The sequence below is a fragment of the Poecilia mexicana genome, unplaced genomic scaffold (assembly GCF_051168715.1).
Source record: "Poecilia mexicana isolate PSO_F unplaced genomic scaffold, ASM5116871v1 scaffold_19, whole genome shotgun sequence".
Lineage (NCBI taxonomy): Eukaryota > Metazoa > Chordata > Actinopteri > Cyprinodontiformes > Poeciliidae > Poecilia > Poecilia mexicana.
The window spans coordinates 23,572,419-23,598,950 of NW_028263388.1; the positions used below are offsets into that span (position 1 = coordinate 23,572,419).

General features: G+C 38.7%; 2 protein-coding genes across 5 annotated transcripts; one reads left to right on the forward strand and one right to left on the reverse strand.

The window, feature by feature from the left end:
- The first annotated feature begins 51 nt into the window (after nt 1-51).
- atxn2l (ataxin 2-like) lies at nt 52-16,946 on the forward strand. Of its 4 annotated transcripts, none has more exons than XM_014998528.2 (24): nt 52-297; nt 689-798; nt 2,738-2,777; nt 3,496-3,552; nt 5,588-5,659; nt 5,785-5,944; nt 7,131-7,252; nt 7,370-7,461; nt 8,146-8,394; nt 9,698-10,131; nt 11,332-11,418; nt 11,502-11,606; nt 11,752-11,832; nt 11,924-11,985; nt 12,256-12,608; nt 12,698-12,767; nt 13,302-13,436; nt 13,689-13,752; nt 14,082-14,242; nt 14,327-14,468; nt 14,804-14,913; nt 15,740-15,919; nt 15,989-16,157; nt 16,763-16,946. In XM_014998528.2, the coding sequence occupies exons 2-24, from the start codon at nt 746-748 to the stop codon at nt 16,810-16,812; spliced, it is 3,048 nt and encodes a 1,015-aa protein (XP_014854014.2). In that variant the 5' UTR covers nt 52-297; nt 689-745; the 3' UTR covers nt 16,813-16,946. The 4 variants fall into 4 exon arrangements, with proteins under 4 accessions (XP_014854014.2, XP_014854015.2, XP_014854012.2 ...); XM_014998529.2 differs by having other exon boundaries at nt 692-798; XM_014998526.2 differs by having other exon boundaries at nt 52-798.
- A 1,191-nt stretch (nt 16,947-18,137) lies between these two features.
- On the reverse strand, nt 18,138-23,274 carry adprh (ADP-ribosylarginine hydrolase). The gene is made up of 8 exons (XM_014998525.2): nt 23,119-23,274; nt 21,787-21,901; nt 21,593-21,701; nt 21,006-21,104; nt 20,824-20,929; nt 20,100-20,366; nt 19,169-19,383; nt 18,138-18,526 (listed from the first exon to the last, which is right to left on the reverse strand). Exons 1-8 carry the CDS (start codon nt 23,124-23,126, stop codon nt 18,378-18,380), a joined length of 1,068 nt encoding a protein of 355 aa, XP_014854011.1. The 5' UTR covers nt 23,127-23,274; the 3' UTR covers nt 18,138-18,377.
- Nucleotides 23,275-26,532: the final 3,258 nt, after the last annotated feature.

Sequence of the window (26,532 nt, forward strand, 5' to 3'; positions counted from 1 at the left end):
GTGAATTAATGAACTCGTTGTTCTCTCACCGGTACGTGAAAAAAGCACGTCAACGCCCCCTCCCCCTTCCAGCCGGTTTCCAGTCAGCCGCGCGCGGATTGAGTCAAGTGAGCCTACCGAAAGGTGGTGTTGACCGACCGCAGCAGGTTTTCTCCGAGAAACCTGAACAATTTCAATCTTCTGAGGCGACTGACAGTAACGTCAAGCCCTTAGTTTGTAACGGAAGAGCCAGCGGTGCCGAAGTTGAGGCGACAGGACAGAGGGAAGAAAGTAAATCCCGGAGGGAAAGCGTCCGAAGTGAGCCTGAGGATCAAAGCTAATGCTAACTTAGCCTGCTAAATAATTACATGGAAGCTGTTGTTTTTTTAAGTAGTTGTTTGTTTTTTACGTAACTCAAGGGGTTACAAAATAGTTGATAACCGAGAGGTTTAATTTATATGTTATAATTAATTTTATTTCCAACGAGGTTTGCCTCAACACTGTAGGCCACAGGCGACTGGTGTTGAGTAGCTACAGTGGCCGGGGTGTTTTTTCGAGGTTACTCCGGCTCTTCTCTCTGTAGGGCAGGTGATTTTGCTAAAGGTAGTTTGGCTTTACACCAGCTTCTTTTCGGGAGATTTCAGTTTTATTAAGTTAGCTCAAGCTTGGTACTGTCTAAGGCTTGTGCTTCGCAATGCTGAAACCCCAGCAGCAATCCGGCTCAGGCGGGAGAAAGGCGACTAACGGAACATCAGGGCCCGGCGGTATGTCTTCCCCAGTCAGCGGCATCAACAGCGGCGGCCGGACACCGGCTGGAAGGTGAGCGGGCGGGGTCTCTCTGGGTAGGACAGTCCGGGGATTGTCCCGTGCGCGCAAGGCCTACCGGTTAAAGCACCCTGCTCAAAGGGGGCGTGACTTGGACGTAGAGATTTTGTCTTGGCCAGTAGAATTCGTTTAATTATGATAGACAGAATCTATGGGCCAATAAAAATGCTGTTTGTTTTATATAGCCGAATCAGTGAGGTGGGTCCGACTTTGTGAAAACAATAAAGAAGCATTAAGGCTATGCAAAGTTTAGCTGGCCTGTCAGTGCAGAAAATCTGACTTGTCGTTTCGATATGTCGTAGTTTTGTTTTCGTCTGCTGTCGTTATAATTCTGTAAGTTATTAACGCTGCAGAGACTCCGGCATATATGAACCATGTCGTTAGACGTTTGTTGACTGAAGTCTTTGTGGCTTCGTCTTTGTTTTGTAACCTTGTGTGTAACCAGTAGCAGCGATAAAATTACATTTTATTTTAGCTTGCCTTCTTTATTCTTAGCAATTTCCTCACCTGAATTGATCCGGATGCTTTTGTTAAATGTCTCAATGGAAATTAAATTAGGTTAATTATTTTAATCTTAAAAGAACAAAAATACGTCAGTGTTTCTCTTTCTTAGACCGGTGCAAGTGAAAGCCTAGTACCACGTATATTACGATTATTCATTGTCATATATTAAGAAAAAATATTTGGTTTTGAAATAATTTGCCAAAAAAAAAAAAATTTGCACGTTTGTTGTTGAGACATTGGCCCATAGCAATTTCTAGTTTTCTTGCTATTTTTGATAAATTTATGTTTTTAATGTGTTTTTGAAAGGACTATGACACATTAAACGAGAAATGTGCTGAAGGTTATTTCGTGGATGTAGGGATTTTAAATCCAATTAAAAATGAAAGATTTATAAGATTGTCTAATGTTTTATGTCAAATTGAAAATAGAAGATCAATGCACAAGCAGATTGGTGCTTCTCTTAGAAATTAAGACAAGAGGATTTTTAACAAACAAAAACACTGGTTTATTTAGAAACCCTTGAGAAGTTATGACTCAGAATCACAAAATATTAATTAACTTAAAAAAAATTTGATCTTTGGTGGTTGATCTAACCGTTTAAAGAGGTTAAATGTAAATATCAGATGATAATGATTTATAAGTCCCTGTACACAGCCAGAAGGTTCATAGGTATTGGAAACAGTAAGAAAGAAACAAATAAAATCAGTTTGCATATTTTTTAAAGTAAATTGTGGTATAATGGGATACAATGACATAATAAAACATGATCAGGTATCAAATCAGTTAAGTTTTCAAAACACAAAAACAAAAAAGATATATATTTTTTCCAATTACATTAAACATGACTGTGTTAAACCTGACCTAACTGATGATATTGAAGGTATTTTGACTTTACATTATCAAATGGTTGAAACGCTAACCTAGTGATGGCATATAAATAGGAGGATAATATAATGATAAATAACTGGAAGCAGCAAACTCTGATAGTAATATTGTAACATTCCAATTATTTAGAAGAAAGTTTATATTTCTTACTTTTAATGTATATTTACAATTTAAAAACAGCTTAAGAGTTCATTCTGCTGGACAACCAAAGGTTTTAAAGTCAATATAATAGTTCATCTTTGAAAATAAGATAAGAATACTTAGTTTTTTATTTTTTTTTTAGAAATCAAATAATTTATTTTTATACATGTGGAAAGATAAACAGGATATTTGCAGTACAGCCTCTTTTAAGGAAAGGGAGCGGAAATCACAGAACCAGGGAAAACTGACCAGCATAAGTCATTTATCTTATTTGACCTCTCATGAAAATACTTTAATTTTTACAAATTGCTACATTTATGTGCACAGTGAAATAACAGCAGCCCGGGAACATAAAACAAGTGATTCTTCTTCTAAATAGTTTTTTTTATTCTGTTTCTTGCAGGAATCGTTCCTCTGCAAAGCCGTCGTTTCAGTCCTCACCTGTAAGTATACCAAGCACAAAAAGCTGCTTTAGCTGAAGAATTAATGAAACAAAAACATGAACAAGCATTTAAATTAGAAGGATTCTGTTTTAACTTCAACAACAGGAAAAATATTCCTTTAAAACTTTATATGATTTTCAGAATTCAGGTTATTTTAATTATTTTTTATATGGGACCAATTTATAATATATTTTTTTTAAATCACTTTACAAAACTAGTGGTAAACGTGATTATAGCATACTATATAATTTTATTTTCACAGCAATCCAGTCATTTAAAGATATTAAAAGTTCAAATCATAATTTCTCATTTGATTCAAGTCATAAAACATTTTAATAAACGGAAGCTGACTTCAGGTTTCCTCACTTATCAACTGACTTGATTTTTCTTTAAATTAGTAATTTGTCTTTTTAAAATGGATCAGAATTAAAGTATTAACAGCAGATAATACATCCCAGGATGTCAACACAACCTTCAACTCAAAGTTAGTTAATATTTGTATAATTTAAACTGTTTAAAAAGCTTATAAAATCTCATCTTTTTACAATTGTTTTTACTAATGTAGATGTACTGATGTTAAGTTTTAGTCTTATTCTGCACACCACTTTATGATCTGTGTCTTTTAAAGCTGGTGTATAAATAAATATTTCTCGGGTTTATGTGTCAGGTGTGTGTGAAACTCTCTCATGATGCGTACCTGTGTGTCTCCTGTGTTCAGGTGTTTGAGGGCGTGTACAACAACGCCAGAATGCTTCACTTCCTCACAGCTGTAGTGGTGAGTCAGTCATTTGGATCTTTCAGATTTTTACCCCCAATTAGTCTGGAAGAATTCCTTCCTTCAGTTTGTGTGACTAATTAAAAACATCAGAGGTAAAAGTCAACCAACATTTTTCCATGGAAGGATTGAATGGTGATAAGTCACACCATTATATCTAAAATTAGCAACAACATTGCTTTGAATATGAACATTAAAACCTCAGTTCTGTCGCCTATTTATTCTAATACCTTCACTAAGTTGTGTTAAATGGCGTTTAGAAACACATTTATTGCTGTTATAGTGGAGCAGCAGTTATTAGAGGGGAGATGAAAGACAAGGAAGCAATACAAACACAAAAAAGTTATTTTATGGTGTCATTAAGCCACTTGTGGGTTTGGATATGTTGGGTCACAGTGAAACAGAGCTGATGATGATGATGATTCTACACATTATGTGGAAATCCAATTTTATGGATGATACTCTGATGTCCCATCCTCCTGAAGGCAGCACAGAGCTGCACCACCAGAAGAAGAGCTATGATTAATGTAGTTACAGTTCTATCCATGTTTTAATGCTGCAGAGCTCAGTCGGTTTGCAAATAGTTCAAAGTTTAAACTGGCATGTTGAACATCTTTTATCTGGTCATTTTGTGGAATATTTAACAACTAGAAAATGGCACAAAATAAGAATATTTTTTTCATTGATTGGCTGCTGTTAGGCCTACAGATTTTAACTTGAATGTTCATTGCATTTTTCATAGACGCCTGTGAAAATAATTTCTATTCCCATGACTTTTTTGTTCTCTGGGAAATTATTTTTGATGATAAATACAGAAACAAGCATAAAAATCAAAACATCTACAATAGTGATAGTAATATTAATAATAAAATAATAGTCGGTGCAAAGTAGCCTGCAAATTCTTTGGTGGGGGGCGGTGAGGCACCTGGATATGGGACAGGGGGGCGCTGGCCCGAAAAAGGTTGAGAAACACTGATTTAGTTGGTAATGTTGCATGTTCTAAATTACTTGCAAAAACATTGACTGAAAGGACTCTTATTTAATGTTGAGGGATTTTTGCCTGTAAGGCAAACCTTTAGCGCACAGACATTTTACATTTTGTTTTGAGTTGAAATGTACTGAAGTCTTATTTAAGTTTGTTTAGCTCAGTGGTTCTTAACCTGGGTTCGATCGAACCAGCTTTCGGTGTACTTCTAAATCTGCTCCTCAGTCGCATCTTTTCGGGGTTGGTACTGCCTCTAGTGGCGTGGGGTGGTAACGCAGCTAATATAATTACACTACTAAATCAGAATACCGCAAAGTACTTTGTGTGTCGGTGGTGGTGGGGGGGGGGGAGGAATAAGAAGGGTTCGGTGAATGCACGTATGAAACTGGGGGGTTCGGTACCTCAAAAAAGGTTGAGAACCACTGGTTTAGCTAATTGTATTGTTATTTGTATTGTTAGAAGCAATTGTTTGCATTATTCAAAGTCACTTTTTATTAAACTGTGGCAGTAGCAACGGTATAGTTCATTTCTATCACCACTATAAGTTTCAGGCTCAGGATTTTTTTTACTTTAAGCCCTGAGTGCTGCTCTTGAAAAACATTGATTCCTATTTGTAATGCGCTTCTTTAAGACACCAGAGACATAAAGAAGTGATGCATTTACTGCTCATCGGATCTGCATTTAATTATGTTTTCACATATTAAATATCAACAAACTGTTAACAAGAACAAACTCTTAGAAGAAAATAGTTAAAATAACAGTCCCACCAATATGGACAGCTTTGGTGGTTTTATTTTTAAAACATTATTTATAATTCAAATTTTACTGGTTTTCCACTTGTGAACAGTTTCAAAATGTTTAGCCAAATAAAAATGAATATCTGATCATGTGAAACCAGGTTGGAAAAGTTTTTAAAATATTTCTTCAAGTTGCATTATATTTCTCCTAATATTCTCTATACACAGGATGCTGCTTAATAAATGTAGCAATTCTTCTGTAATAATCTGTTAATAAAGGATGAATTTTGGAAATAAAATGTTTATTTTTCAGGGTTCCACCTGTGAATTAAGAGTGAAGAATGGCAGCATGTTTGAAGGCATTTTTAAGACACTCAGTTCTCGGGTAAGACGCTCTTAAACACCATAAATAATCTTACAACTTTAATCAGATATAAATGGGAGCTTTGATTCGGTTGTTAGCTTCTTGTGCGTATTGACTCTGTCCTAATATTTCTGTTTGCTTCCCAGTGTGAGCTGGCTGTGGACGCTGTACACAAACGCAGCGAGGAAGAGGGCTCGTCATCTGCTCCGCCACGCAGTGAGGACATTACCGACACAATGATCTTCAGCCCAACAGATCTGGTTACAATGATCTGCAGAGACGTTGACCTCAACTACGCTACCAGAGGTACGAACATTGCAGCTTTTATCTGGATTAAATGCTACAAATTATGCTTTCAATTTGAGCAGTAAGGATTATCTTACTTATTCATTCTATTCCCCCTCAAAAAGCATTAACCTCTGTCTGAGGAATCCCTTTGCAAACCCACAGACAATGCTACGAAATATGAAAAGAAACATCAACTTTTCAGATGTTTTTTTATTTACTATTCAATAATTATTACATTAATTTATTTTAAATGCTTCTGATTTTAGATGACCATGATTTCTGTGATCAGATAATGTATTATGACTTTATTACCAGATAATACAATTTTTCATAACAATCCAGTCTTTTGCTTATAAGAAAATATGCAAAATTTTATATTAATCACATCAAATTTTATTTTATTCCCACAGTTCCTTTTAGTGAACTCTTAATCATTTGTAGCAAAGGTCCTTTCTGCTTGACTTGGCATCAGTACCGCGTAGGGCTCAGCTGTTGATTTTTGGATTAACTGTTTAGTAATGGGATGAAAAAGGTGCTTAATGTGGGATTTTTTAAACTGAAATTTTTAAGAGTTCTGGGTACAATGTATTTACAAGCAAAGGTTTTTATTTCAAATTTGGGGATTTGAAATGAAAAGTAAAATATCATCAGCATAAAGGGAACCTTTACATTCACTGAAGTGATTAATCATGATTAATCAATTATTGATATAATCATTAACTAACTAAGTAATCAATTAATCTGGATTACTGGAGTACAATTTTTTTGTACAGTTTTGACTTTTTTACTGTCTTTTTGTGTGCTCCAGTTAACGATAAATCGGTTACTAAATCAGTAGACGATTATTTCAGTAATCAATTAATCATGATTAATTCGATTAATTGTCTCAGCCCGTTTGTTTCGTCTTATCACATCTGACCTGGTGAACTTCCCAATCATACCAAGTTATGTATGGTTGGTCAAAATAGAGCCAAACTGCTAAACTTCCTGAAGCCAGAAAACATATTGGATAGTTTTGAGGAATCGGAACAGAAGGCATGCTACCAATGCCTTCTGTTCCGATTTTCTGATAACATGGAAAATAAAACCACGTGTTGCCACTCGTCGGTCATTATTTCCCTGTGAACTCGTAATAGTTGTTCCTCTCTGTATTTTTTTTGTTCCCCAAATAAAAGTCGTGACTTTGTGTGTTTTTGACTTTCAGACACCTTCACAGACACGGCCATCAGCTCCAGTCGCATTAACGGAGAACATAAGGAGAAGGTTCTACAGAAATGGGAGGGAGGAGACAGCAACGGAGAAAGCTACGACCTCGAGAATGATGCAGTAAGTCGCGGTGACGTTTTAGAAACCAGAAACGCCTCGTAAAATGGGGGATTTCTGCTTCCCATCCCATAAAACACTGATTGGGTTTTTATTGTCTCTTTGATTCTTCCTCTGCAGTCCAATGGCTGGGATGCAAACGAGATGTTTCGCTACAATGAAGTAAAATATGGAGTCACATCTACATATGATTCCAGTCTTTCCATGTATACGTAAGTTCATATGTATTTAAGAATGATTTTACTGTAATTATAAGTTTTATTCAGGGCCAATAAAATAATGATTCTTATTGTGTTTTGGTATAAATAACTTGGAGCTGACGCTGAGCTAAAATATGATAAATCCTGATTATTCCCTTTCATTGCGCTAATTCAGTGGGGATAAAACTTTATCGTTTATCGTATATTTGCATTAATCTGCTAATATTAATATTATATTGACTAAAATGGTCTCAAAATGACAATATTATAGTCTAGATTACAGGCCTAATAATCGTCTATTATTAAACATGCTTTTTATGTTCTCTTTAATTTTATATTGGATAGGACCACATCTGTCTAATGATTTACTGTTACTCTGATAATTAATGATAATAATTTGTTATTGTTTAAAATCAGTCCAAATGTAATTTTCAAGCTTGGTGCCTTAAATTTCTGAGGGAAACATTCAGAAAGTTTTATTTCTGCAAAGATTTACAAACCCCTTTTCTGAGAATAATGTGACAAGCTTCATTTGTCTAATTAAATGATGAAATGCTTAAAAAATAGTGAGCACTTAGTTTGTCATTGAGCAGCTTAAGTAGAAAAATATTTTTTGGCTCATGAATACTTGTGACCATTTCAGCCCATGTGACTAAATGTTTCCTGCTGCTCTAAACATTTTTTCCATCCTCGCAGCGTCCCGTTGGAGCGGGGCAACTCCGAGGTTTATCGGCAGAGGGAGGCGCGCGCCGCCCGCCTGGCCAACGAGATCGAGTCCAGCCCCCAGTACCGCCATCGCGTCGGCTTGGAAAACGACGAGGGCAAATCCGAGGAGGAGAAGTACAGCTCCGTGGTGCGAGACGGCAGCGATCGCGAGAAAGGTCGCGAGAGCCCCCGAGACAGAGGCAGCGAAAAAGGCAGAGACAGTCCTGGAGCGAGCAGCAAGTGAGGCCGGATCTCCATGAAATGTTCATGTAGACGTTAGGCAAACATGCTCAACATGTTGTCCCTAATAACTTTACCACTGCACTAGGACCTATCTTAATAATCGATTATTCTGACGATTAATCTTTCTTCATTTAAACAACTAAATTTATCTTACACAGTTTCAAAGCTATGTAAAACATGCTAATAAATTAAGGACAAATGGCATTTTATCTCCTAAAATTAAATAACATGGCAAAGGGTTAATCCCTCAACATCTAAACAAATAAATAAATGAGCCATTTCTTCACGACATAACAGTAAATATTTTACGGCTAATATTTTGACTCTTTAAAAAAAAAAAATCAATTAACCAATTAGTAACTAGATAGCAAAAGGTGCCTAATATGAGAACTGTACTGAATTTGAACCAGGTGAAGCTAAAGCTTTGACGTTGGAGGAGTTCTGGGTTAAACATATTTATAAACAGAAAAGATTTTTCATCTGAAATCCAACAGTTTTTAGCTTAATCACTGCTTTGAGTGGTTTTCCCCTCCAAATTTAAAGTCTGTATAAAGCAATTAATGATTTGATTACTAAATTAGTTTCCGATTATTTCAATAATTGATTATTTGTGATTAATCGATTAATTGTTTCAGTTCTACACCTTCCCATGACTTCACCTACAATAATAAATATTGAAGCTGATTATATGAATAAATAAAATAAAGGAAATATGATGGGACAAAAGAAGAGCTTGTCAGTTTTGCATAATTGCAACTAAAGATTATTTTAATAATCAACTATTCTCATAATTAGTCAATTAATTGAAGGAAAAAATTGGTTTGATTTTTCATTTAGCCACTTTATCCTTTTTTATGCAATATTAGAAATACATTAAAATATGTAAAAACAAACGTATTCCTTTGTTTGACAAGAGAATAACATTTTATTGGTTAAAATGCAGTAATAAGGTTTCCTTTGAATTTGAACTGGTGAAGCTGAGATTATGTCACTTGAGTTTTGGGTTAAACATTTACAGACAGATGTTTTCATTTTAAATTCAAAATGTGTACATATTTTGTGCAGATGTGGCTTAATTATTGCTCTGAATTCACCTTTTCTGAGTTTGTATTCTAAAGTTACAGATTAATCGATTACTAAATTAGTTGACGATTATTTCTATAATCGATTAATCACAATTAATGCGATTAATTGGCACTACTGAGATCAGATGAAATTATGTGAAAGTGACATTTGAAATGCTGGACCACCTGGTTTTAGTTGTTTTTAGCACCTTTCTGACGGACTTCCTGTTTCTCAGAGAGGGAAAGTACATTCCACTACCTCAACGCCAGAGAGAGATGAACCGAGAGCGACCCGAGAGAGGTCCTGGTGGGCCGCCACCACACAGTCGACTCGGCGGAGGGTACCGGCCCACTCCTTCATCCTCGTCTTCGCCGAGACCCCAGCTCCCCTCGGCTGCTGGACCCCAACCCGGAGTCTCTCCCTCGGAGAGAAGCAGCCCTCAGTCGAGTCGAGTCGGCGCATACGCCGCCCATCACGCACAGGGAAGTCCGATCCCAGGTTCCGGTCCGGCGAGCCCGTACACGCCTGCCTCTCCTGGGGGGTCAGCAGCCACCCCAGCCTCTGCTTCTACTGCCACGTCTCCATCCAGCCCCCCTGCCCCCCACGGACATCCTGTTCCTCACTCACACCCGCTGTCTCTGTCTGATACTGGCAGGCCTGTTAATGGAGGTAAGACGGGCTGTCTGCGCATCCTTAAAAAGTCTTAAATTAAGGCTTTAAAATTATTCAAAGTTGGCCTTGAATACATTAATCACAGGACTTTAATTTTGTCGCAGCAGGAATATTTGATCTTGTGGGACTTCTCTGTGAGGCAAACGTTTGAGTCAAACATAATCATTACGTACTGTGACTCAAGGTAGCTGCTGCTACTGCTAACTGCTAATATACTCCAGCTGGCTAGCTTTTCACATCTGTCATGGGTAAAGTGTAAACTTATTGCCTGTTGACTAATTTGTGTTGTTGTGATGCAGCTTTTAAATTTAATAAATGGTCTTAAAAAGTCTTAAATTCATGTACCTAACACTAAGGCCTTAAAATGTCTTAAACCTACTTTTAAAAATTAAGTTGGCCTTACATAAGTCAGTCATAGGTCTTACATTTTTATCATGGCAGGATTATTTAATCTGTAGTTTCTTTTTCTCATGGGACTTTTTGGTCAATCAAACGTTTGAGTCACCCGCAGACGTTATCATTGCGTTCTGTGATTTGAGGTGTTTACTTCTTATGCTAACTAGCTGCTAATATTCCCTTGCTAGCTAACCTTTTAGTGTCCATCATGTGTAAATTGTAAATTTATCGCCTGTGGATTCACTCCTGTTGCCAGTTTGTACGATCCTGTACTGAAGGTCTTAAATTTAATTAATGGTCTTGAAAACTCTTAAATTTATGCATCTAAAACTAAGGCCTAAAATGTGTTAAATTTGTAAAATTAAGTTAGCCTTAAATAAGTCAATCACAGGTCTTAAATTTTCTGTTGTGGGAGGACGATTTAATCTGTAGTTTTCTTTTCGCGTGGGACTTTTCTGTCCGACGAGTGAGTGCTACTCTGCTTGAGTCACCCGAGGTCTGTGACTGCTGCTGCTAACCAGCTGCTAATTTATCCAAGCTAGTTAGCTTTCCTGTGTCTATTATGGTTAAAGTGTAAACTTCTTTTGCCAACCCATGCGATGATGCATTCATTCTGCTAAAAATCTCAACACTACTATGTAACCTATGCAATTTTCTTTTATACATGTTTGTCTTTAATTTTTTAAAGTCTTAAATTTGTTGGTGAAACCTGCAGAAACCCTGCATGAATTAAATCACTGATTGTTTCATCTGCTGCCCCACTAATTTGAGTAGCTAAGCCAATTTTTTGTGTCTTATCAGTTTCTGCTGGAACGTCTCCTAAAGCCCAAAGACCTTCACAGCTGAGTCGGACAAACCGCGTTCCAAACCCACTTTCACAGTCCACAGGTAACGATTCAAATTCAATAAGTCTTGGTTCCCTTGCAACATTTTAGCCGGACTTACCTGTGGCGTTTCTGATGTCCTTGCAGCTACTCGTTCTCCTAAATCAGCCTCTTCCCAGGACTCGCCTTTCGTAGACGTCTCTGTGTCCACCCAGAAGACGTCTGGTCCCGCCCCTCTCTTCACTGTAGATGGTAAAGGCTCCCAGCCGGCTGTCTGTTTTTGTTCCTGCTCAGCTGGGTTTTATAGAGTCTACAAAATCAATCTTGCAGTCGCAAAAACTTTAATTCAGCATAGTTTTAGAGCAGATTTGATTTCTAATTATTTTTGCCTTTGCAGTGAATGAGATCCTCGGTGCAGCTGCTAAAGAGCGCTCTGCAGAAAGCCCTGGCAGCACAGAGGACGGCAAAAGCAGTAAAGGTTTGTGAGCTTCAGACATTTAAGGAAAATTCATTGGTTTATTAAACGGCTGCTCAGTTTTATAACCGTTGTTTTCTGTTTCCTCCATCAGCTCCTTCGGTTCAGCAAAGATCACAGATTGAAGAGCTGCGGAAATTCGGCAAAGAATTCAGGGTAAGCCTGTTTATGTTGAAGTTTGTTTTTAAAAATGTATTTACAATTATATTAATCTAGACTTTGATAATTTATGAGGTTTTATCCTCAGTGATTCTTCAATATGTGGTTTTAGTGTAACTTGAAAATATATGTGATACTGAGTCATAAATTGGATGAAATACAGTTTGAACACTGCAGATAAAAAAATTTCCTGACCCCCTATTGACCTCTTAAACGCACACACAGTCTAAGATTTTCACTTTATTATGAACTAACTCTGTTTTCCAGCTCCAGCCCAGTGGAGCCAACTCCAGCTCCCCCAGCTCTCCGGCAGCAGCAGCGCCTCCTTCGGTCGGTGAGGTGACCCAGTCAGGTGCAGTCAAGCCTCCGTCAGACACCCACCCGCCCTCAGAGCCCAAACCTCAGCCTCCAGCTCCCAGTCCCTCCCAGTCCCAACCTCAGCATTCACCAGCTCCCTCTGAAGAGCCCACCAAGGACGCCACAACGCCACTGGGCACCACTGCTGCTTCCACAGCTCCCATTCCAGACAGGCAATCACCAGCAACCCCTCAGCCGGCCAGGACCCCGGGATCAGAGGATGCTAGGTCTGAGTCAGGAGAGCGTACTGATGGTGTGGCAGAGTGAGTTTCAGTGGCTGTGAATGGTTGAGGGTTTTTTTTCTGCACGTTCACATCCCTGTTGATAAATAAAATCATTTTCTGTCTTTCAGTCAAGTGAAGAAATCAACTTTAAATCCAAATGCTAAAGAGTTCAACCCAAACAAAACTCAGATGCCCATGGTAAGAAAGTTCATCCACATTATCGCTTCTAATTGTTTATTAGAGGAAAACATGGAGATGTTGTTGAGATTTGATTGATGTTGATAAAAACTCTGGTTGAAAAGATTAATCGTGATTAATCGATAAATAAAATGACTGTCAAGTAATTTAGTCATCAGTTAATCATTAACTGGAGTATATAGACTCAAAGTAATTTGCTGAAACTACAATATAGTCATAGCAGTTATTAAGCCAAAACGGTACAAAAATGATTAATCAATTACTAAATTAGTTGACGATTATTTCAACAATCGATTAATCACAATTAATCTGATAATTCATTCCACCCTAGTTTTATTCCCTTTATGCTGATATTTTACTTTTTACTTCAAAGCCTCAACTTTCTTTACCATCTGTTTTAATCTTTTTCACTCCTTGGGTTTCAGGTTATCTAAATTTGCTCAAAAGTGAAACGCCTGATGTGTCATTTTAAACTACAAACTTGGAGACATTAAAAGAAATCATCTGTTTACCTGATTATTTGCTTTATTACAGCCAAAACCCAACACTGCACCGACCCCGCCTCGTCCAACTCCTCCAAGCCCAGTGGTCCTGCAGCATCCTGGCGGGCAGGGAGCGCTCTACAATACGTACTCCCTCCCCTACATGTCACAGATCCACACTGTACAGGTATGCAGGCAGCAGATAAACACGCATCACTGAGCGATTTCATCTGGCAGAGTGACAAATATTCAAACATATTTATAGTTTCTTGTCTAAAAAATGAATTTTTTATGTATTTTTTGGGTAAGAATGCAAATTTGATTTAATCTGATGAAAATTAACACTTCTTTTAAACACATGATGCAGTTTATGGAACATAAGTTGGGATTTTATAGTAAAAGTAGTAACATTTCATTGACCTGTTTGCCTTTCCTTCAGGCTCAGCCAATGTACCAGTACCCAATGTCGACAGTTAACCAAGGAAAATACCCCAGGGGCAAAGGTAACTGCTCTTATTGTCTCACCTGAGTAAACGTATTGCCACACTTCCAACATTTTCATTTTAAAATCAAGAAATGATCAGATTTTCTTGCTGAGTGCCCCATCTAGTCAGCTTTGATCAAACTCCAGTTCGTTTGCCTACAAAGTCCCGTTTGTTTGGGAATGTTGGTGCATCAAACTGGTTTGTTTGGCTCAGTTCAGTGTGAAAGCAAACCCCACCAGCTGGAAATATTAACAGATATGGCCACTGCGGTAGACTTGGTTTGACTGTCAGGTGTGAAAACACCGTAGAAGTTGGTGAGATTTATGTGAACGTTTTCTCCTCTGCAGTGCCGACGCGGCCAGAAACATCACAGATGCTGCAAGCTGCTGCATCAGCAGCTGGAGCCCCTCTGGTGGCGTCTCCGTACCCTCCGTCGTACCTTCAGTACAACCCGCAGCAGTACAGCCAGCAGCAGGTCATCCAGGCCATGACGCCATACCCTGGACAGGTACGGCGCTACATAAAGGCCTTAAATCTCCTTCACCGGGTGGCTGGAGGTAATGGCCTGAACTCGTTTGCTTCTTCTCCGCAGCCCATGTACTCCATGCTGCAGGGCGGAGCCAGGATGATAGGTCAGGGCAGCGGCCCCCACCCCCAAGCCCTCGGCCCGCCCGGAGGGCCGCAGTTCTCCACGCAGGGAGAGGGGCCCCAGGGACCGCAGCAGGGCATCTATGGTGAGTGGGGCTTGGTTTTCAAGTCAGGACATCTCAGCAACAGGCAGTGCAACTTTTTTTCCCCATCACTTTAAGTTTTAAAAGTTTTTTAAGTTTCACTATAACAAAATAGAACCAAACTAAACCACCAAGCCTTGTTTTATAAAACATGTTTATTAAATCAAAACACTGATTTAATAAATATATTAAATTAAGTTCTGGAGTTTTACTCTTGAGTAATTTCTTGGACAGCTTCTCTTACTTGAGTGAAGTTTTGGACATTCTGCCCACTTCGTAACAAACATCGAGCCATTCAGGTTCTTTAAAGATTTGTGACGGCCTTTCTGTTTGTGCAGCGCCGCAGTCCTTCTCCCATCACTCGGGCGCCGTCCATCAGCCGCAGCCTTCCAGCACCCCGACCGGCAACCAGCCGCCCCCACAGCACGCTGCTCCCAGCCCTGGGCAGGTACCACATCCAGAAATAACCCTTTCTCATCTTCACTGGGATTTTTATGAGACTGTGACAGCAGAATTAATTAGATATTTTAAATTAGAGTTCTGAAATTTGATTGGTGTAATTTTCCAAGGCGAGAAAAACTTTTGGAAACGTAGGAGAGAAAAGTTGCAGCTTTGAAACGAGACTTTACAGCAGACACGACTTTATTTTTCTTTTTTACCCCATTTTTCACTTTCTTTTGCTTATTTTTCTTCTATCCTTTTGACTTTATCTGTCCTTTCATTCTTTTGTTTTCTTTTATATTTTCTTTCGTTCGTTCTTTCCTTCGTCATTACTTTTGTTTTTTCATCTCATTTCAACATTTTAGTTTTTTTCTTTCCGTCATCTGGTTCTATTCTCCGTCCTTTAGTTTGTCATTTAGTTCTTTCTTTTGCCTTTGTTTCTGTTCACCCTTTTATTATTCTTTTTCCTGTCTTTCATCCTTTTTTCCTCTCATCTTTTCATTCACCCTTTCTTGCGGCTGTCATTTGCTTCTTTTTTCATCCTTTTTTTTTTTTTTGTCTTGTTTTGCGGTTTTCATGGTTCAAATCCTGAAGAGTGAAAAATCTTCTGTAAATTTACTGTGAATTTTGTTTTGTTCTTTAAAATGTTCCAGAAATGTAATTTCTGGATGTATTCTGGAGTTTCCCAGCTGCTCTCTGTTAGTATTAATAACTTGTTCATTCGAGTCGATAGATTTAAACTGCTTGTCATGCTGATATAAGTGTTGAATCCTGAGTGGCGACCTCGTCTTCAGACGCCCGGGTTCAGGTTTTCTCGCTGCGTCTCGTTGCAGAACGCCCAGTCCGGCCCGCAGCCTCAGTCCTTGTACCACTCAGGTCCGCTGTCGGCTCCCACTCCGCCCAACATGCCGCCGGGCCACACCTCCCCGCAGGGCTCCTACCCCCTTCAGGGCTACAGCATCCACAGCCACCAGGGCCTCCCGCCTGCCTACACTCTGGGCCAGCTGACACAGGTACGTCTCTGCCTCCTGCCCGTCCTGCTCTACCTGGACGGGATCTAAGCTCTCTTTGGCTTCCATCAGGCTCACGTTCAAGGAGCGATGCCGGGTCCTCACCATTCAGGCAGCCACGGCCAGCCGCAGCTAGTGATGCTGCAGACGCCTCAGCAGGGACCGGGCGGCGTGCCGCAGCACCCGCAGCACGGGCCGCAGCAAGCACCGCACCAGCACTTTTACATAGGACACCCACCAGGTAGCCACTGTCGTTCAGATACACTACAGCCGCCACTAACTGCACTCGTCACGACAAATACGATGCATTTACATTTAAAAACTCAATCAGTAATCAATCAGTAAATAAATACATTTCAGTTAGTGTTAAAAAAAGACTGATTTTTTTTTTTTTACCCTTTTCTGTTTTTTCTACAAGAGCATTAAAACATATGAGTAAATCCAAAAATGATTAAATGAAGTCAGGTTTGTACAATGTAACATTAGCGCCATTATAGATTTATAAGTAAATTTATGCAAAAAAAAAAAAAAACTCTGAAATTGTGAGATCAGTTTCTCAAAAAGACTTGGAATTTTCTGAGTTTGAAAAAAACTCAGAAAATTTGGAGATTGTCAGATATTTTCTAAAATTTACAAAAAAAAATTCCAGGATTGAAAAGTCTAAAATTTTCTAGAAATTTTGAAATTAATATCATTAATTTTCTAGAAAAATGCTCGGATATTTGTTTCTAAAGTCGAGAGTTTTTGACTTTTGAAATTCATAAAATCTCTTTTTACGTGAATTTCCATGATCGCAGAATCGCGATTATATCGTCGACCTTAACGGTTTGTTGTTCTCCTCCACAGCGATGCAGGTACAGACGCACCCCGCCTCCTTCCATCCACCTGGAAACTAAACGCCTCCGTCCCATCCTACATGACGTCCTGGTCCCCCCTCCCCCACTTCCTGCTGGACCTGCGGTCCAGGACAGAACAACTGACAGAATCACACAGAGGAGAGACGACGACAAATTTCTCACGGCACCTTACTCTTCTGCTGTGATGTTCATTGGTGAGAGCGTCTGCCCAGTCGAGGACATTTTTATTACTGGTGATGATGAAGATGAGAGGACAGCCCCGCAGCTCTTCCCTCCACCTTCTTTCCCGCTTTTTTTTTTTATCCTGGACTGCGGAGAGAATCAGAAACAGGCGGGGCGGGGGCAGCAGCAGACGTTTTTTCTCTTCCAGACATGTTTTTAAGCCTTGTGAGGTTTTGTATTTGCCACAGCACGAACGGGAAACGGACTGATGTAAAAGATTGAGAGAGTGACAGAGGAGGGAGGTGAAGACGTGAGGGGACTTTTAGCAAAAAAATTTTTAAAACTCAATCTAGTAGTGAAAATCTGCCCCCTTTGCCCTTCTTCTCTCCTGTAGGAAAATATAATTAATAAAAAAATGGACAAGACAAAAAAAAGTTTAAAAACAATGACTAAAAAATAAAGTTCTCTTCTCAACTACTGTCTTTTGTTTTTATTTTACTTTCTACTGTAATGGTGCAAATGTTCCTCAAAACGATTAATTGGATTAGTTGTGAATAAGATGTTTAATCGTGATTAATCACCATTACTCACATTTGAGTAATCCAATTAATCATGAGTAATCTGATTAAACGCAATTAAAAGATCGTAAAATTTTAAGCAATTAATCGATAACTGGAATATACAGACTCAAAAAAGGCCATTTTGCTGAAAAAAACATTCATAGCTGTGTTTAAATCAAAACAGTGCAACAAATACATTTTGCATTTAACTTGGAAGAAAAATCTTAGCAAATATATTCTACCTAGTACTGCTCAAGTGACAATTTTATACTTAATCCGGTTAAAATTCTGCCAAAAATCTCTTAATTCAATTGATAATCCGGTAAAATAATTAACACCTAAACAGTATGGATAAATCGAGCCGGAAGAGCTGACCTTTTTTTCAGCTGCAGATTCATCTATTCACGAAAAGAATGCTACATTATTGCATTTAAGGCAAAAATATATATTTTCTATTTATTTTAAAAAGGAACTATTTGCATCTTTTAATGTATGTCTAATATTGTATAAAAGGTTTAAGTGGTTGGAAAAAAATGGCACATCCTGCAATCATTCAGATCAATCGATTAATCATTAGAATAATTGATTAATCAGTTACTAAAGTAATTGTTACAAGACATTAATTAGTCCGTGTCAACTGTGTATTTAGCATCTTTGATCATTTGCCTTTATTCAGGTAGCGGAAATGAGGTAAGTTCCTCACTGTCATCTCAGGAATGGCCACCAGGGGGAGCGCTCTAAACACAAGCCAGGCTGTTGTCACCCATGAGGAAAACGACTCTAGGTTACTGGGCCAGGCTTTTCCCTTCAGGCTGAATTGACAACACACTTTGTGGGTCGATGGTAGCTCGCCGGTTCGTTGGCCCTGTTTCTGCTGCTGTTTTAGTGTGAGAGGGCGTAGAGTTGTTCGGCGCAGCGCTCCAGTCGGTCGCGGTACTCCAGGTTGCTGTAGTTGCCTTCGGGGACCCCCTTGGTTCCGTACAGGAGACCCCAACAACAGGCGGCGATCACCGCTGTGCTGTCGCTGTCACCTTGGCAGAATCAAAGAGGAAGGTATAAGTAAGTCGTTTTACTTCGCAGTAGTAGGGATTAAAGTTATTAATTAAAGTTTATTGCTCTTATCGATCGACTGATTGATTGAGCGGCCATTTTTTTAAAAACTAAGTTTTTCTTTTATATCAACATGGCCGACCGTCTGTCCGTAACATGAAGTGCTAAATTTTTAAAGCGCATATAAACATTTTTGTGTTAAATACTGATTGAATAAACAGAAAATTGTGGTATTCTCACATTTTTAAATTTAGAAAGCCCCTTTTCTATCAAGTTAATGTTATGTCTTCCGGTTTTCTGGTATCACGTCCTCGTCTTCATAGCGGATCAGTAATTTTGGTTGAAAGTTGTCGTTGCTCCATCATTCATCTGAGCGCTATGGATAACTTAAGGAGTTTGTCGAGTGTTTATATTTCAAAACGGCGCTGCATAAAATGTATTTTGCATCCACACCGGACTCTGTTTGGACCGTAAAACGGCAGCAGCAAAAAACTCAACATATGCAGAACTAACCAAACTAAAATCTCATTATCTAAGAATAATTTTTTGCAAAAAAAGTATAATGAACATATTTTGTAAGCCCACAGGGCACCTGTAATGTTTAACTACATTTTCTAACTGACCTCCATGGAAAGCAGCTCTGTTCATCAGCTCCTCCCAGTCGGAACCGGCGCCCAGTAAGGCATCCAGTGCTATCATGGGAGCATCGTGGCCGCTGCGTCCCGCCCAGCCAGACAGACTGAAGCTCTTATAGGCCTCATCCCGCTCAGCTGGACCGTAGGACGGGGGCCAGAGCAAAGGGCCCACTCCGTTAGAGAGGCCCCTCAGGTCCAGGTACCTGAGGACAGAGGCAGAGCATTGATGATTAACTCATGTGCTGCAACAAAGCAGTTAGGTATCTATTCAATTAGCTTCGTCCATCCGTCCGTCCATCAGTCAGTCAGTCAGGCTGGACTTTAGTATTCTCTGCAGCTAGACTGGATTTAACAGGGACATTTGGCACAAAATCATCTCACCATGTTATTCAAATGTCTCAGTTTCAAACTAAATATTTTATTAACAATCCAAACAAAATTTTTAACTCTTAACTAGTTAAATATTGAGGTACCTTTGAGCTAACTAAATATTTAGTTTGAAGCTAAGGATTTAGCTAGCTATATTTAGCTAAATATTTAGTTTTCAAAACAAATATTACTACTACAATAATATTAAATACTAAATATTTAGTTTGATTTAATATTGAAACTAAATATTTAACTTGAAAACTAAATAACTAGGTATTTAGTTTGCAAATTATTTAGCGAGTTAACGACTTAGTTTGAAGGTAGAGATTTAGCTTGTTAAATCTCTAAATATTTAGTTTGTTAAACATATTTAACAAATATTTAGTTTCAAACTGACATGTTAAGAATGAACAACATGGTGAAATGTTATTAATTTAACTTATGACACTAAATAACTCAAATTTCTGATTGTGAAACTTATCAAACAGCGGCCTATGAACCTTTCACAAAGATAAAAGTAAAATTAAAAACAGATTTATTCGTTTCTCACCACTGCCACTTGTCGCAGAAGTAGCCCCAGTCGCGCTCTGTCTCGTCCACGGCGAAGCCCCGGCCCTGGACGATGGTCCGCGCCACGGGGCAGGCCTCGTTGATCAGGCCCAGGCCCCAGGTGGTCATCGGCCGCCGCTGGACGGCGTAGGAGGCGAACAGGGCCGACGCCACGGCCCCCAGGAAACCCGTGGGGTGCGGATGGGTCATCCTGCCTGTCTCCACGGCAACGGCCACGAGCGACAACAGCTGGTCAGGCTTCGGGTACCTGAAGCAGGAGACGTGTCTCAAATTATCTTTTCACAGAGTCAATTTCTTTCAATTAACTAAACTAATTAAAGATTAATTTTAAATGTTTATGACTCTGCTAATGGAAAATTCTGTTTCCTGGAAAATTGAATTTTCTTTTTGACAGATTTTGAACCAGATGACGGTAAAACTGAGGAGTTCTGGGTAAACCATATTTACAAATAGTTGTTTTAAGCTTTAATGTAAAATGTATTCATTTTTGAGTTTGTATAATTATTAATTGATTATCAAATTAGTTGGCGATTATTTAAATTAGTGATTAATCACAGTTATTGATTAATCGTTTCTTCCATATTTGGAATTAAACTGAAAAAGATGAAGATTTTCATTTATTTTTCTGAGTCACGCCTTGCTGGTTTGTTGTTTTAAAAAACCAAAATGAAACGGGTTTAAGTCAGCAGGACGAAGCGTCTTACTTCAGACCGATGCACATGGACCGCATCGCCGCGCCGCAGCCCGTACCCTCTGGGTTATACGGCACTCTGTAGCCCTCTTCCTCCCCTGGCTTCAGCTGGGAAACACCTTGAAGAGCACATCACAGCTGCACATCTATCTCTCCAAACAGCAGATTTTATATAATTTTACAAATAAAACATACCCAGAATGCTGGAAGGGCCGGGTTTCCTCCCCTCCATGTCCTTCATGGCTTCTACATATCGACCGGCCACCTCATGCAGGAGCTCCTCCCCCGTTTTCCCTAAAAAATGCCACAATTTGCAGACTTTAAATAATAATAATAATAAATAAAATTTTTAGAGAGCTTTTGGACACTCAAATCTAGAACTAATCTGAGTGGCTTTATGAATCAACCTAAAGGTCAATTTAATTGTCCATTTTTAATTCTGGTCTTAAATAGAGCTTCAATTAAACTGCATCTCTAGGCAAGATTGGGAAATGTATTTAAAATCTTTGAGTTAAGGAAAAACATTGAGAAGAGAGAGATTTGTGGTAGGTTTCTAATGATTATTTAATAATCAATTATTCTAACGATTAATTGATTAATCAGATTAAGATTAAATGAATGAAAACCATAAGAATTTATATTTCCTTTTTTAATATAGAAAACAAACTTCATTGCCTAAAAGGCAATAGCAATAATATACAGTATTATAATTGACGATTATTTTAATAATCAATTAATTCAATTAATCGTTCTGCTGTAGTTTGTGGGTTTGTTGACCTCACCTGTTGCCAGTCCTTCAGCTGTTGCCAGGTGTAGAACAGTGTCGTCGCTCACCGGCCAATCAGGAAGCTCCACCTTGATGTTCTTCAAACCACCGAGCTCCTGCAGCTCCTACGGGGGCCAGAAGAGGACAAACATCATGAAGTTTTTCTGCTTTGAGATCAGCTCCTGAAGATGCAGGCTTTAGTTTCCTGACTTGGTGAATAGCTGGTCCGGACTCGTTATACTCCCAGAGCTGGTTCCTGTAGCCCAGAGCATCACCGGCACCACTCAGCACCATGCCCGCCTTATAATGCTCCACCGTAGCAAATCTGAAGGTGCAAAGAGAAACGATCCTGGACCCTTAACATGGTTATGCTGCTGTCAATCCACAAACCTTTCTAAGAGAAGACATCTTGTATTTCTAATAAGATAAAATAGATGTGTCTCGTATACAGATTAGAAAAGATACATTTAGCTAAAATGCTACGGTTAGCTAAAATGCTGACAGCATGTGGGGTGTAAGTAGCATGTTGACTATCATTGACTTGTTCAACTTAGCAGACAACTGTATAAGTAAAACTTAGCTAAGACATTAGCTAGCTAAAATGATGCCAATTTTTGAACTTTGTTTTAATTGTAAAGAAAGGATGAAAAAACTGTTGGCTATTACTAGCATTTTGACTATCATTGACGTATTTCATTCAGTATAAGTTTAGTGTTTATATCAAAACTAGCTTAAATGCTATTGTTAGCATGATAGCTATCACTAGCATGTTGATTTGCTGTGGCTATGGTCAGGTGGAACCATAGACAACAAATCCAAAAAAACAGTTTCTTTTTAGATCTTTAAGACCTGACTCCATTGACTTGTACACTGTCAAGTGTTGTTTTCTTTTTGTTTTGTTTTGTGCTAACTCCAAAAACCACGGTCTCAAAATAACAATATTATCACAATAATTTCTGGGGCAATTTAATGTCCAGCTAAAAATATTTTTTGTGACATTCCTAGTGATAACCGAAAATTGTGTTAATTAGAAAGTTAGAGCATTACAGAAGACCACTGAAAATTATTTTTAATTTAGAAATGTTATGACTATCATGGAGACTCTACCTGAAGGCTGATCTCCTCCATGCCACGCTGCACTGATGCAGTGGTTCATGCAAAAGGAGCCCCAACCAAGTATTGAGAACGCATACAGTGTAGTAGTTTCAATGGGCCAACATTTCTATACAAAAATGTTATTGATCTTTGACATTTTTGGACAAAGTAAATAATTTTTCTTGTAGCTATTCTATAAATTCTGTAAATTCCACGTTCTAACATTCATTACTAAAATAAATAGTTATTGGATTTCCTGGGAAACACCTGTGCATGATATTCCTCCAAAGTGGGTCAGTGGTTATAAATATATTTATTATGAAGTGTTAGGCTTCTTAGCAAAGAAATAAGCGGGTGATTAAATAAAAGTAACTGTCTGGCTTTGTTAGAGGGTATTGCACCGGTTCGGTATCGCACAGAAACCCCGTTATACAGCATCAGCCTCACCGGTCCATTATAAAGCGTCCTTCCCGGAAATCAGACCTCAGGAGACGGACATTCAGTTTAGTTGACACCGAGGCCGCGGTGCTGCGGTCTAACCAGGCTCCGCTTCGTAACAAACGGTCCAGCCAGCCCCCCACGAGCCTTTTTCTATGGCGCACGAGTGCTCAGTAATACGGTAAGCACGTTTACGGCTTATTTTCAAAATAAGAGCCTGCTTCCGGGGCTTCATTTTTCCCCACGTCTAACCAAAAGCAAATATATATTACAATCTTTAATGATACACAATAACGCTTTATTTTTCAGAATTTAAAATCACATCTGAATTTAATCACATCTGATTACGTAGAGCTGCCTGTTCCTCAAAATGTTTCATCCATGTAAAATTTAAAATTACTCTAATCAATTGCGCCACTAGATGTCACTGTTTCATCCATATCTGGAATTTCAAATACTTATAAAGTCAATATTGTCATTTTTTGAGGAGAAAATATCTGAATACATTCAAGAAGTACATGTTATGGGATTAAGAATGTGTTTATTTTGATATTTGAATACCGTAATATTTAATTGTCCCTCAAATCTAGTAAGCTACAACTTTTTTGTTGCAGAAAGGAACTCGGCTCACAAATTTCTTGGCTCTTCTTGGTAATCTAATCTGTATTTCAGCACAGAAAGAATGTAAAACTGATAAATAGTATATAAAAGCATATTTGACAGTTTTTATAAAATACATTGTTTAAAATGGAGTTTTAAATATACATACACATATATTTACTACAGTGTGTTTCATCATTACAGTGTGGTTATATGGTGTTTCAGGATCTGAATAATTTATGTAACTAAATAACCATAAGAAATTTTTAACTAAGCAAATATTTTCCACATAAAATAGTTTATTATGACTTTGAAAGTGATTCATAGAGTTAAATTATTAAAATAATCTGTAATGTTATTTTTATAAACTACATTCGCCGTTCTTCAACTTTGCTTCATACTCAACTGACATTGAGCTTGTGTGAAATCTTTATCTAATCTACTAGAAAACTGATTTATTTCTGACTGAAAGAAGGATGCTGTCAAACAAGCTTATCGTAGAGATAGACACAACAATGTTGTGAGAGAAGTTGAGCCACCGAGGACGAGGCACAACAAGAAACAAAAAGTGCCATTCAAAATTTGTTTTGAAGAACACAAACATCGTTTTGATAATACTGGAAACCATCATGATTTACTGGTCACTGAAACCATCGTCACAACTCAGGAGACAGTGGATAAAACAGGAGAGAAAAGGCCACCTGAGAGGAAGCAGAAGAAGCAGCAGCAGCTACCACTGCAGGTCTGGGTGGAGCTTCGCGCCCCCATTGATCAAAATATTTCTGTTGACATCACCAAAATGCAAGACGCCTCTGTAACATAGTTAATATTGTATAGAATTCCACTTGTCATTACTTCCCAGTTTGGGTTCATGTGTAAAGGGTGAAACAGCACCCCCTCCTGGTGGTTGGCAGGGTTAAATATAGTGAACGCAAACATCTCGTTGCCAGTTCATGAGAGATGGGCGCGAGGTAGGTTCACTGAGTTTAATGCTCCAGTAAAATGCTATGTTAGCTTGTTGCTAACATGAAATGCTATCCCTCGTAAGGTGCTGAACCCGCTGTGATGAACCCGATTCCTGATCAGTCCATATTCTGTTTCGCACAGGTACATGTTGTGTTATTTCTTTGTATTTCTGTCCAATATTAATGTATTAAATACGGCTGTTGGCCAGTTCATGAGAGATGGGCGCGAGGTGCTGAACCCGCTGTGATGAACCCGATTCCTGATCAGTCCATATTCTGTTTCGCACAGATAAACGACGTTTCATCTCATCCTGTCTCCTGGCCCTTATTCACACAACGCAGAACTGGTTTATGCTGATCGATTAGAATTACCGAGGTTACACCTCACTGGTCACCATAACAGAAACCATCCCTAAAAACCAGGAGACAGTGGCTCAACCGCAGGAGAAACAATCAATTCAGAACAAAACCAAAACAACAGTACATTTTTATTTTCTTTTTTTTATTATTGAAAATGGAAGAAAAAAAGATGCACAGATTTTGTTTGTACAGAATTAACCCAACGTTGGATTAATTCTATTTTAAAGAATCAGCAGAAGCTAACGCTAACCATTAACCACAGAGTGCCAAAAAGAGTTGAGCCATCCACTTCTGATGCATGGTTCTGTCTCTAACACTGTCAGCTTGTATATTATTTCATATGAAGACATGATATGTTTTTTGTACCAGTCATGGGGTTACATCTCTGGTTTTATCCAGATGACAGCGGTAACTGCCTGCTGCTGCTGGGGTTTTCTCTACGGCACCAAAGGTGTTCCTGAGGTCAGTTATTCTTGATGGACTTTGACAACTTTAGCATGTAGATGTGCTGCGGGGTTCGGTGTGTTTCGGTTCGGTGAAAAGAAAAAAAAAGCGTTCCAACAAACCAACTCTGACAGATCATAGCTGATCAACCAACGCTGTGTTAGCTTAGCTAATAGCAGCGGTAGCTAATCTACCACAGATCACTAATGGCAAAATAAACATCAAACCTGAAAATATAAAACTGCCCCGGACTGAATCTTTTGTTCTTTGTGTGGGAAATGTTTGTGTGTTTTCTCGGTGTTGAATCCTGTTGTCAGTTGCTATGACAACGAGTCTGCGTGTAGGGCAGCCGACAAGGTGAGCGAGAAAAATTAAGAATAGAAGAAGAAGCGGTTCTGAGTCGTTCCCTATCGGGTTTTCTGCGTTATTTTGACACTTTCTTTGGCGCAAATACATCACCAGGTTTTATTTTGGTTCTACCGGCAGCGCTGCTGTGGATGGCATCGAAAATAATCTTTTTTCCCTCCAGCCTTGTGCGCATGCGCTATATTTCAGCATAAACAGTAACATGCAGCTTGACTAATATATAATATAAATGAATAACAAAAGCATGTTTATGCTGTAATTGTAAGACGAGAAAAATCTTTGATTGTGTTGTTATGACCTCGTTTTAATGACTTAGTTATTCTTCTCTACTGAACAAATATTTGGTGTCATGGTGCCTTCTACTGGGATTATTCGTGCTCTCATAGAAAATCAGCTCATCTAATACATAAATCAAAGCTTCTGTAAATTGAAAAGATGCATCGTGACCACTACAAAAAAAAACACACCACTGTTTTTATTTTCCTCAGAATTCATAGATGAGTCCAGATGTTTGAAACAGAAACCAGAACCATTTGATTTGTGTGCAGCTCAGTCAGAATCTCCTTGAAGTTAATGTACTGGACGCCGAGCTGTGATGGGAGTGATTTTTCCACCACAGGGTGGCACAGTTTGTCTTCAGTGGGAAAACATTAGCTCTGTAACGGAGCTGATGATGGATGCTGGCAGG